Source organism: Biomphalaria glabrata, chromosome 18 (assembly GCF_947242115.1).
Source record: "Biomphalaria glabrata chromosome 18, xgBioGlab47.1, whole genome shotgun sequence".
In the NCBI taxonomy this organism is placed as follows: Eukaryota; Metazoa; Mollusca; class Gastropoda; family Planorbidae; genus Biomphalaria; species Biomphalaria glabrata.
This window is the reverse complement of record NC_074728.1, coordinates 19,646,103-19,658,736: the sequence shown is the minus strand read 5'-3', so window position 1 is coordinate 19,658,736 and position 12,634 is coordinate 19,646,103. Positions and strand designations below refer to the sequence as shown.

The 12,634-nt window shown below is 39.0% G+C and overlaps 1 protein-coding gene across 1 annotated transcript in view; it reads right to left on the bottom strand.

Annotated features, from left to right (window-relative positions):
• LOC106066623 (uncharacterized) overlaps positions 1-12,634 on the bottom strand; it is a 46,570-nt gene that overhangs the window by 1,727 nt on the left and 32,209 nt on the right. The window contains exons 22-27 of the mRNA XM_056017767.1: positions 11,535-11,630; positions 9,827-9,902; positions 8,839-8,942; positions 8,163-8,297; positions 2,756-2,854; positions 410-479 (exon numbers count right to left, since the gene is read on the bottom strand). Of these exons, the coding sequence (XP_055873742.1) occupies positions 410-479; positions 2,756-2,854; positions 8,163-8,297; positions 8,839-8,942; positions 9,827-9,902; positions 11,535-11,630 (580 nt within the window). The remainder of the gene's footprint in view (positions 1-409; positions 480-2,755; positions 2,855-8,162; positions 8,298-8,838; positions 8,943-9,826; positions 9,903-11,534; positions 11,631-12,634) is intronic.

Sequence of the window (12,634 nt, the reverse complement as noted above, 5' to 3'; positions counted from 1 at the left end):
GGAATGAGGACCTTCTGGTGTGCCCATTTGAAAGTTGAGTTCCCTTTTCAGACCTGACTATCTATGGGACAGATGATGTAAAGGTCATCAGTTTCTGTGACTTACGATTAACGAGGGTGTCATGAGGCCAGCACTTTTCGCTGTGCTGGCCAAATGACACCCTCGTTAACTGTAGGCCACAGAAACAGATGACCTTTACATCATCAGCCCCTATTGATCACAAGGTCTGAAAGGGGAACTTTGCTTTTCTTCATTGCTGAAAGATGCGGCTGCTCGAACAGTCTCAAATACAACTCACCGGGGACAATAATGCATTGCAAACCCTCGAGATGGGCGATCTAGTTAAGAGCATACCTAACAAAATAAACTGAAAAATAATTAGCAATTAACTAGTGTAATTTATACTCACTGTAGTAGGTAGAAGACAGCCAATGGTGATGGTATCAGTATTAAAAATATGGCATACTTGGCATTAGATTCTGTTTTGTATAAAATGTATAGTTACTTTTTATTCAAAAAAAAAAAACATCAACAAACAAGGAAACACAAAGTACTAAAAGCTTTGCCAGAAGCAGAGGTGTAAAAAGTGGTCCTGCCAGTATCATAAACCCAGCCCAAAAATGTTTTAACATACAATGTGCATCCAATCGTCCTTAAAATCTTTCTCTAAAGGTTGCTTCACCATTAGTCTCAAGGACCGTTGGGGCACCACAGATGATCTGGTGACCACCTTTTTTTTTTACATTCTACCATTTTTTTGCCATGAATAGAATCTCTTTCAATGACAGGCCCGTCCCTTTTTTTATGTTGCCTATTAAATTACCACCTGAACAAAATAAACTCCACACAACTACCCCTTTGCAGACATTGCGCCCACCCCTTTGAAACCGTAAACCATATCCTCTTTGAATGCCCCTCCCTAATCCACCTTAGGCAGACCCTACTTCCACTACAGCCCAAAATAACCAACACCCTTTAAGGCAGTGCTGAACAGCTGAAGAAAACAGCACACTTTTTTTCCTTGGCACAGTCTGCAAAAGAGCTCACAGCTCAGCAGCAATAAAGCTGGCTAGAAGAAGAGGAAATGTTGCCTTTCTAGCTCTTTCTATGTAAGCCTCTTCTTTTTTTCTGGTCATGTCCCTTGAAGGAAAGTCTTAGCGACCCCTGAGGACCTTGCGATATGGCCATATAGCTTTAGTTTTTTTTTTTTTGTTTTTTTTACAGTAGTTAGCAGGTCTTCGTGGGGTCCAATGCTGCCTTTAATCTCTTCGTTCGTGGTGCGGTATTTGTATGTGATATTTAGCAGCTTTCTGTAGCATCTGAATTCCATTGCTAGGATCCTCCTCTCTAGTTCTGCAGTTAGCGTCCAAGATTCGCGAGCATGATAAGAATGTAGCAATGACCAAGGAGCGTAGCAGTCTGACTTTGGTGTACAGGGCTATGCCTTTGTCTTTCCAGATTGTTTTGAGTTTTGGAAATGCTGCTGTGGAGTTCAGCATTTCCTACCATTTTAAAGGTTTTGTTTATTTATCTGAGACAATAGCTTCGAGGTATGAGTTTCTATTGTATTGAAAACTTTGTTTGTCCCTTTACAGATTCCTTCAAATAGATCTCATTAACAAAATCTCTATATGTCCCAATGAAATAAATGTTGTTAGTTATTTGTTAAACGATAAGCATGTATTGTAGGAAGCCTACAAGAATCACAGTATAATGCTACACACTAATACTTCATTTCGAAAGATGCGCTAACTATTATTTTGACATTCTTTATAACACTTTTATAAAAAGTTAAGCTAGGACTAAACATAATAGCCCTAAGTTCTCTTTCATTAGAAGATGTTTACAGAAAATTATTACAATTAATAAGAGGCTTGCGGCCTATTTGGCGATTTCACCGGCCCATTGGCCCTTCCTTATAGCCAGTCTGCCAATGGCAAGAGCAATAGGTTACTCCAATGATGTCTAAACTACGACCCGTGTGTCTTATCCAGCCCGTGTAACAGGGCTATCCGCCCCCCTCAAAACTTCAGCCAATTGTAAACTCTTAAGCTCCAGAAGTTACGGTTCATTGGACTTAACGATTTTTTTTTTGGATTTTTGTTTTGTCATGTGATGCGATCCATGAAACCATGACACATGTCAAATTTTCATTTGGCCTCCCCCATGAAAACAATGTTAGACAACACGGTTTCCTCTTTGCTTAACGTCCAGTAACAAAAAAAAACAAATACTTTCTTTGATTTCGCCATTCAAATTTATTTTATCCGGTTGTCTCCCTTTTACTTGTTTGACTATTTCTTTTATTGCTTTTGTCTAGGCACCTGCCCGATGAACTTATCTCTTGTGCGGTTCATTTTGGGGCAGGTGGGAATGTATGAGAAAGTTCAGTACTGCCATTAGACAATGGCAAAATTAGACAAAAAAACAATTCTGCTCGAGTCGGGATCCGAACCTACGCCCCTTTCATAGGTAGCCAACTGGTGCCACTGAGTCCACCACTTCCTCCCATTGTATTCTGTTACATTAGGGGATTCATGAATTTTTTTTTACACATAAGATAAACAGTCCCATAGTGTCTAGATTCAAGCAACGTTAAAACCATAGGACCAGTGTCTCATTCGGGCCTCTTGATATTGGATTTGTTTGTTTTCGAAAGATGTGATTCCCTTTTTCTCTTAAGTCTGGCCAAGACCTAGATTCTAACCTCTGACCCTGACACTAATTGACATTTAAAACTCTAGGTCAGACTTACGTGACTTGCATTGCCCTTTGACCGTTTCAATGCAGTTCGAACCACACTTCTCTTCACAGCTTAGCTTGCAGTCCTCGCCATACCTGTCCATTTCACAAGCTGGACACAGGGAGAAATTTCCATTTAAAAATTATGACATGGGAATACACTATAAATATATTTTATTATATTGTAATAACTTAAGTGAGGCAACTCAACGAGGCACATCGATATTTATTGACAAGACATCACAGGTACACAAACAACATCTATCTTAGGCACAATCTCTCCATATTGGCTCTCTACTTGGGCGGAAATCGTTTTCCTTCTCTTCCTAATGTTGACATCCTTCTCAGTCTAGTCTATCACAGTGCGCACCTTCTAGCACTAGTCTGGATGGCGATGCGCATGGCAGAGTTATAACATTGCCGCCTTCTTAGAGCTTTTCGTCCCGAAAAGAAGCAGTGCAGTGGAGGGTTGACAGTTCAGGTGGAGGTCGATCGGTGGGAACCACGTTAGGGTGCCTGTTGCCAACAAAGCCATCTGCACAGTTTCCCGTGGTCGTCGCTTCTTCTTCTTCCAGTTGGCCAGTCTACGCTTGAGACGATATCGTGGTCGCTGCTTCGACCTCATGACGATAGTCGCTGATGCCAGCCAGCTGACACATGGAGAGTTAGTGGAGGTCAGGGTTGCCAGCCACGTAACACAAATGGATGTTGTGGCGATCACCGTAGATTCCAGGGTTGTTGTTCTAAGACGCTGAGTCAGCGGACCTTTTCCATGGACGTGTGGTGACACAGTTGTAGGCCCACAGCTAGCCATGGTTTCAAGCACATAGTCTTTCTCAGCTTTATCTGTAAGGTATGCCCATGAAGCATCCTTGTAATGTTCATCCACCACTACATCAGGTTTTGCTGGGATTAATTCACCACCGTTTAAGTCACTTTCACTGATGTGGGCAGAAGTACACATTTCTGTCAAGTTCAGATCTTGTAGCTGGGTTTCTTGGCATGGGCACTGTCCCCGCAGGACGCCGCATATACAGTTCATGTCAATCGCTTGGATGCAGTTGCCAAGTATGGAGTTCTCTCTTATGCCGCTGCCAAAGTCAAATTCGTTGTTTCTGTCTCGGCCATTGTTGGGGCCCGTATTCGCAATTTTACCCGACGACATCCAAGGCAAGGAATCAGAAACGGTCTTGAGGCTTTCATGGTTTGAATTCTCGTCAAAGGTACTGACAGATAAACAGAGGTCTTTAAGGTCCACAGCAGCCAGCTTGGACGCAGACCCAACGTTGTCTTGATCTGTCCGGCTCGTTGCAGGTATACCAGGAACAAAAGTTTCAGGCTCATAACAGACTTCTCTAGTTTCTTCATTTGTTTCGTTTCTTTCAGTTCTGTATATCCCATTGAGATCGCCGCAGCAATCGTTGTCGCGTTTCTCGCCAGGAAAGTCATCCCCGCCAGACTTGCCCACAACACAGTCACAGACAGCGCTCCAATCCCCAGCGCCTCCATCACCACTGTTTGTGCAGCCACAGTCCTGACAAGGCAAATGCTCCTTCCCTAACGAGTTTATTCCTCCTTTTGCTTGCGACACAATTTTATCACTTTGGTCTATATGGCCTTCTACTTGCAATACACTTTCATCTACTTTGTTCAACATTATTTTCCTGCTCATTTTCAGTTGTTCATCAAATGCATCCAAAAAGTCCTGGATCTTGCCAATGAACTCAACAATCCCAAGTTCAATTTCAAATGTGTAGGTCTCCGGATCTTCTTCTTCATCGATCAGAGCTTGCCGCAGACGAGCCGTGAGCGTTTCCCTGCTACCGAGGGATTTTAAACCTCGGTCCCGAAGCTCTTGTCTTATCTCTTTAATTGAGAGCTGATGTAATAGCTTCAAATATGTCATTGTAATCAAAGCCTACCTCCTCTCGTTGAGTTGCCTATAATCCCACTTTCGAGACCAATTGTTTTACTTGGGCGGAAATCGTTTTCCTTCTCTTCCTAATGTTGACATCCTTCTCAGTCTAGTTTATCACAGTGCGCACCTTCTAGCACTAGCCTGGATGGCGGTGCGCATTGCAGAGTTATAACAATATTAATCTCATCTTTTAGTGTAGGCTACAAAACTGCTAAAAGACTCCAAAGAACAAGACATGTCCCATGAAATCAAAATTTGAATATTGAATAGCCTTTGAGACAGTATCTTTCTTCAGATATGCTCAATATAATTAGGGCGAGGTTAAATTTGAGTAAAATCTCATTTACAAAATAAAAAAGAAATAACAAGGTTATAAAGACAGTTTGTGTGGAAACACAAACTCAAAATCGGCCCCCGAAGTGGTCTACCTAGAGTCTTCACCAGGATTCGAACACAGGACTTCTGTTTCCAAGTGCTTTACCACTCAGCCACAGCATCTCCATATATTCATTTAGCGTACACTTATATTTTTAAAAATAATAATTATTAACCTTATCCATACATTCAGAATTAATAACTTGTTACATGTAATAAAGAGAAACTAAAAAAAAAGATTTATTCTTCTTACAAAATTAGATAAATTGGCAACACGAAAAAAAAAATTCTTGACGTATTTTAATTAGGTAGTGAGCTAGTTAGAAATGACTTGAAAGACTTGGAGTAGGTCTACTTGGACCAGACATTCCCCTCGCAAAATAAAAATTAATATCTCCATTGTCATTTGTCATTCAAACTAGACTGATTTCTTCTTCTAGATCTAAACCTAGTTTTAGATCGAAATCTAGATTCATAATCTAAGCCTAGATCTTGAAATAGATCTAAGCCTAGTCTAGAATTAGATGTAAGTCTAGATCTATATCTAAATGTAGATCTAATTCGAGATATGAGTCTAGAACTAGATATAGAATCTTGATATAGAACTAAGGGTGTACTATGCTGTTCGTATCCGAGTCATTTCTTAATATGATACTATTGTTTACATAATAAATAAATCTTCAGCCCTAAGCTGCCACAAGATAAGTTATTGCTTAATAATTAAAATTTTTTTCAAATTTGTAATACATCTAGACCTGGGCTCTATTTAGTCTTATTCAGACTGTCAAGTGTAGGCCCCTGTGATTAGGGAATGTCAAAACTGTTAGCTGTAAAAGTAGTTCGTTATTTTTCAAACTTATAACTAAAACGAAGTTCGTTTCAAAATTCTTTTTTAAAACAACATTTGAATCAGTATTCTATTCAATGAGTTAGTTAATCTAAATGGAAAATATATTTTATAATGAACCATTGACACTTTTACCATTGTGACCTTAGATGCAATTTTTTTTTTTACCAATGCGAGAATCTATGAATGAAGTTCATGACCTGTTTAAAAGAAACGTAACCTCCCCTGAAGTTTTTCATTGAAAAGTGGTGTAAGTTTTTGAAAAATCTGCTTGCATATATAATTTTTAAAAATTAGATGGTTCACTTTCGGAAAAGAATAAAGTAGCCGTTGCATCAGAACTTTGAATGCTCTAAAAAAAATCCTGATGTCCGATTTTCATTTTCTCTTCTAGTTTCTGAGATATAAACGAAACGGACGGACAGACGGACAGACAGGCCACACAAAACTAATAGCGTCCTTTCCCCTTTCGGTGGCCGCTAAAAATAGGTGAAATCGCGTGATTCATAAGAACTAAAATGAAAACAATCAAGCGATTAATGTACACATACATCAGTTTCATCTCGGAATAATTATTTGTTTCTAATTTCTAGTTTTTGCTGAGCCATTAAGAAACTTTGTCTAAATTTCCAGACTTCATAGATTTTTCTTCCTTTCACACACACACACACGCACGCACACACAAAATCGCACGCATATACACAAAAAAAGTTTCCATTGATCGTGTAAAAACTCTCTTGGCTTTCGTCTAGTAGGTGGTTTGACAGTTCGCGTAACCAAATCCCTCAGGCCACTACACTTTTTTATGTTGTCCATTCAACTTTTTCTTTCGAGGACCCTTTTTTTTAATGCTCCATTCATGTCTTACAATACGACCGTACCAGCTCAACTTTCCCAATAACTGTTCTCATGTTTGGTCAATTTATTGTTTTAAGGCGAGTCTCAGTAGTAGACTTGTGATTACCAAATTTTAAAAAACACAAATTTTTCTATAAGAAAGTGTTTAATCCTAAAAAGTGTATTATGAAAAGTACCACTAGATTAATTTGTTTGTTTTGTTTTACATTTAGGATGTGCCTGCAGAAATCGGAGGGTCGGTGAATGAGTGGTAAAGTCCCCGACTTCAGAACCGAGGGGTCCAGGTCTCGAATTCTGGTGAAGACTGGAATTCTTAAAATCGGGATGCTCAGGGCGCCCCTGAGTCCACCTCCTAATAGGTACATAGCATTAGTTGGTGAAAAGCAAAATATTGTTGTGCTGGCCACATGACACCCTCGTCAACCGTGGGCCACAGAAACAGATGAAATTTACATTATCAATCCCATAGATCGTAAGGCTTTTCTTACTTTACTTCAGAAATTGAGATTATTACGTCATAGTTCCAACTGTGCGGGAGGGTAGCGGGGAAGGTTGGAATCTGGGCAGGGCTCGAACTCGGAAGCCTCGTGATGATAGTCCGAAGCGCATACCACACAACAAGGCAGCCCTTGTACTTTTTAAGTAGGAACTAATTTTTTCAAACTTTGTCCGTCAATTTGTCGTCAAAGTATTACTACTATTGCTTCAATTTGAACAGGAGTATAACAACAATAGTTATGATTGCCCTGAGGGTGGCAAAATATGTAGGTCACAGCTGGGGCTGCGCTGCCACGGGAAATACTGCATTCACTAATCTTCGGACTCGAAGACAAGCTTTATTATTATTATTATTATTATTATTAATATGTTAGAAATGAACGAGTAGTCATTCTCTGGCGCTGCCAGGGTCGAGTTTCATTAAAGGGAAACAAAATTCATCGTAGTCTCTTTAACAGTTTCCACTGAGGAATTTTCTGGTGATGTGGCAGGTCTGCAGCAATACCGCCCTCTGACAGGCAACGAAGATGTTCCTAGGAATGTTCAGGGCCTTAAAGGTATCTGTGAGGTCAGTTGTTATCCCCTCGGTTGATATAACAATGGGGTATATTGCTATTTTTGATAATTTTCATAGACGATTAATCTCCAAGCCTAGGTTCCCATATTTTCTTTGTTTTTCTATCTCAGTTTTTCTTAAATTATGAGACAGTGGTACGGCGATGTCGATAATGGTAGCGTTTTTTTTTCTTTTTTTATCAACGACAGAAAATCAGGTCGATTGAAATTTGCCGTTTTGTAGGTCAGAATTATTAACTCTTTCTCTCCGTAATTATTTACCACATTCTGATGGAATTAACGTTGGTATCGTCAGTTAGGAGAGGAAGAGTTAATATTATTATTATTATAACAACAATGAATACTTACGGTAAATGCAGCCTTTTTGCGGGAACCTGAATCCCGGTTTGCACTTTTTGCAGGTGCCGTTAAATTTGTCACAATCCCCTACGCATTTGTCACACCCCTTTTTACATCCGGGACCCCATTTCTTGAGAGGACACTCTGTGCACAGACCAAAACATTCATTCAAAAGATGTCTCTGTTAGATTCTGAAAATCTCTTAATAGAAATATTGTAGATAAAGTCACAATATTTTTTTGTTTGGTACCGTACATGTAAATCATCAATGAATGTAATAACAAAAATAGAGTCGAAATCCTTTTTTGTATAGTATGGCTTTAATACACTGACTGACTACACAACACACATTTCGTGAACACATTCTTACGGACGAGTTACAAGCACATGTAAACATGAGAACCACCTATACAGCAAATAATTTTCAAAACTTAGACTAACACTCCAGAGGTTCTCCAAGGTTTTCAGTTCAGTGACACTTTTGCAAGCATATACGATTTAGCTAACAACCGAGCCAGCCCAATTAGTCTACCCGAAGCACATATGTCTATAGGCCTTGCCATCTCTTTCTTTTAATGTGATTTTTTTTTTGTTTCGGCTAATTACGAAAACATTTTCAAACTTTCACACAGTACATGCATATATTTGACAGATGGAAATCTATTTTAACCTTCACTCGACCTACTTATTGGACACTTCTTGTCCACATAACAGTTGCCAGGTCTTCTGTCCAGGCTATCTCCTCGGCAGACGGCATAGGGCATGTCAGGGTAAGGGCTATAACAAAATCTGTAATGTAGCGATAGGAGAATTACATTGGCTTCATTATAGAAAAAGAAGGACACAGTATAAACGAACTCGTAGATAGAGCTTAGTGACAGAGTGGGAAAACAAACCAATGAGTCTTGGCGAAGACATGAGATTTTGAATTTTGAGATTTTTACGACGCCCCTTAGTCCACCCAGCCCTAATCCTTTCCCGACATTAGTTGGGGAACGTAAAGGCGGTTGGTCGTTGTGCTGGCCACATGACACGCTCGTTAACCCTGGGCCACCGAAACAGATGACGTTAGCATCTGTCCTATAGATCGCAAGGTTTGAACTGAATACTTTACTTACTGTATTTTCCGTTTAGTGTTAGTGCGAGTGTCAATACCCTCGTATTAATCTTCTGTCTATTTACAAAGCTTATATCAACTCACCGTTGAATAATTTTATGACAAAATTTAGGCAAGGTTATATGTAATGTCTAAAGAATCTTAACAAGAAAATATTTTTTTTATTACACTTTTTAAAAAAAAAGCTTATATCAACCTTAGTAGTTTAAATTGTTTTGGATCAACCATATAATTAAATTTGTAATAGAACTAGACTAACAATTAAAAAAAAAAGAATTTAGAAAATTAATAAAGGGGAAAAGACTTGAATCCGAACCCATGGCTCTAGCCTTCTCAGGCCAACACGCTTACCACTCTGCTGGTGGGAAAGATTATATAGTTATCTGTCCAAAAGCTATTTATTTCTACTTTACCGCCATCTAGGGAATTCATCGGGTATCTCTGGAAGTTTTGGCGTTAAATTTCAAATACGATTTCAGATTTAGGAACGATCTCTTTAAAAAAAATATATAAAGTGAAAACATATCTACAATTACAAAATAACACACTGGTTCACCTTTCTCGAACTAATTGGCTGTCATTGCAGTTGTTTGAGCATCTCCATTCCTGCCAATCTCCGAAGACTCCATACACTAACAAGAAAAACAAGAAAAATTCTTTTGAATAAAAACAAAGCTTATATTAAGCGTACTTGTATTAATTACTTTGGATCTAATAGATGTTAACTAAAAATAAAAAGCATTTAAAAAAAAAAAAGGAGGGAACGTCCTGAATTCAAACTTGTGGGCTAAAGGCTTCTCTAGCATCTGAAGCCAACGCGGTAACCACTCTGCTAGCGATGAGTCTATGAACATCGAAGATTGCAAAGTTATTTATTGTTTCTATTTCATTTTATTTCCACTAAGCCTGAGTCGACAGCCGAATATAAATGGGATTAATTCAGCTTGTTTCACCGCTTCAATCAAATACTATTTCTTTCCCTTGTTTAAGATACCAAGCAAAGTAATATCGTGTCCAAAATTTTGGCCATACAGACACACAGACAGACATACAGAGTGAGTTGATATAAGGTTTGTAAAATTATATACATATATGTTTAGGCTATACACTTAGAAAAAAAAATGAACACGCTATAGCTCAGGGCTTTGTCAGAATTAAAACGCTTCAAACATAAAATAATTATTTTGGTTCATCCTGCACATTCCAGAAACTACAGTCGTTCTAAAGCCATGTTTCAGAGGATGGTTTATAATTCGACTTGGGAACATCCATACTATACAAAGATAGGTCTTACTGGCCTGTGACCTGGCAACGAGCTATAGGTCGAAATTTCCGTTGCAGGTCATTGTCCAGGACTTCCTTAACGAATGGTCTCGATGGTACCCACCATTTTCTGCGCCCTTGATCATAGACTGGTCCAATAAGCCACAGAATTAAGTACAGTATTAGAGGATGTCAAAGACGTAGTGAACAAATGTACGCCCGGGGCAAGGTACATCATAGGCGTTCCCTATCCATTTTCCATGAACATCACTTAGTAATATAGGGTTCGTGTGGCTTCCCATATGGGTGGCACCAGGGGCATCGTACGCACCCTTGCCTCCAACCCCCCTCACTACGCCTCTGGAGGATGCAAATGTATATTATTAAAAATGTGTAAGTTGTTAAAATGTGTGTTTCATTTAAGATATTTGAAATATGAAAAAGGACGGGTTAGGTTTTGTTTGTGAATAATTATTGATAACAGAGTATAATATAATATTTAAAGCCTATATTCACTTAAAGTCACGCTGCCCTGTAATAGTTGTTTGGTCAAACAGCGAAACCATGAAATGCCTATGAAAGACTCTAATCCTCCTTACCCTTAATTGCACGTGCATAATCCAGTCAATGCATACCTTTTTCAAAACACATTTACAAGTTATATAATCCTGTGAATGTATAACTTCTGCATTATGCAGACAGCAGCATATACCCTTCTGAATGTAGAAGTTTAAACTTTATTACTGTTGTGTGTGCACAGAGCTATGAATGTATAACTATCATCAAACACTACAAATTTAAAACAGTGTGACTCATTGCTCTATCGTGTGATTCAGTGCACAATCGTGTGATTCAATGCTATACCGTGTGACTTAGTGCAGTATCGTGTGTCTCAGTGCACAACTGTGTGTCTCAGTGCACTTTTGTGTGACTCAATGACTCAATGCACTATCGTGGGACTCAATGCACTATCGTATCACTCTAATTTCTTTACAGCTTACTTGCACACTCCCCGGTGACTCTGTCCACGCAATCACTTCCGCATTTCTGTTTACAGTTTCCAGAACAATCTTGACCGTAAGTGCCTCCACCACAAGCTGACAAATGTAGACAAAGTACATAAAAGTTGTAGGGTAAATACTAAATACATGGCAAGTCTGTTGGCAACTAGTCTGACCGGAATACAAGAGTCAGTGCCGACGACCATGCTCCAAAAAGTTACGCTTCTGAAAGTGTCAGAATGCTGAAAGTATCAGAATGCTGAAAGTGTCAGAATGCTGAACGTGTCAGAATGCCGAAAGTGTTAGAATGCCGAAAGTGTAAGAATGCCGAAAGTGTCAGAATGCTGAAAGTGTCAGAATGCTGAGCGTGTCAGAATGCCGAAATTGTTAGAATGCCGAAAGTGTCAGAATGATGAAAGAGTCAGAATGCCGAAAGTGTCAGAATGCTGAAAGTGTCAGAATGCCGAAAGTGTCAGAATGCTAGGTAACCACAAAGAAAAATATCGTAATTTTACGTTGCGGTTTTACATCAGCGTTTCCCTGACAGTGTTCTGCAGAGCCCTAGTTTTTTTTCGCGAGGCCTGAATAGGTGTCCCATGAACCACTGGAATAACTAGCTTACAGGCCACGACGTGAATTAACCTCGCTTAAAAAAATAAGCAAAGTATTCCGCTAAATATTTAGAATGTGCGAAGTGTTCCGTTAAGGTAAAAGTTTGTGACACTCTGATTTAGACATGTTCTTTTTTTTTTTTTTCATCAAAAGCGCTCTTACGCAATATTAAACTGTGTCTCTCTGCACTAGGCAAGCTGGCAGAAGTGTTACAAAGATGTTACATAGGATAGTGGTAAACATGAAGTCTTCATGGTAAAGCGTCGAAGTATCCGGCTTAATTAATATTGTTCCGTTGGAAATGGAAATTGGCACTGCAATTTTTAAACACAAAATCCCTTATTTGAATATAGAATTTTATTTTAACTTCCGGTTTACTTTATGTAAACAATAAAATAGAATAACATTGAGAAAACTAAAAAAAAGAGAAAGCGTTTTTTTTAGAAATGTGGTGGGGGTGATGGTGATAAGAACTGCAACTATATTCT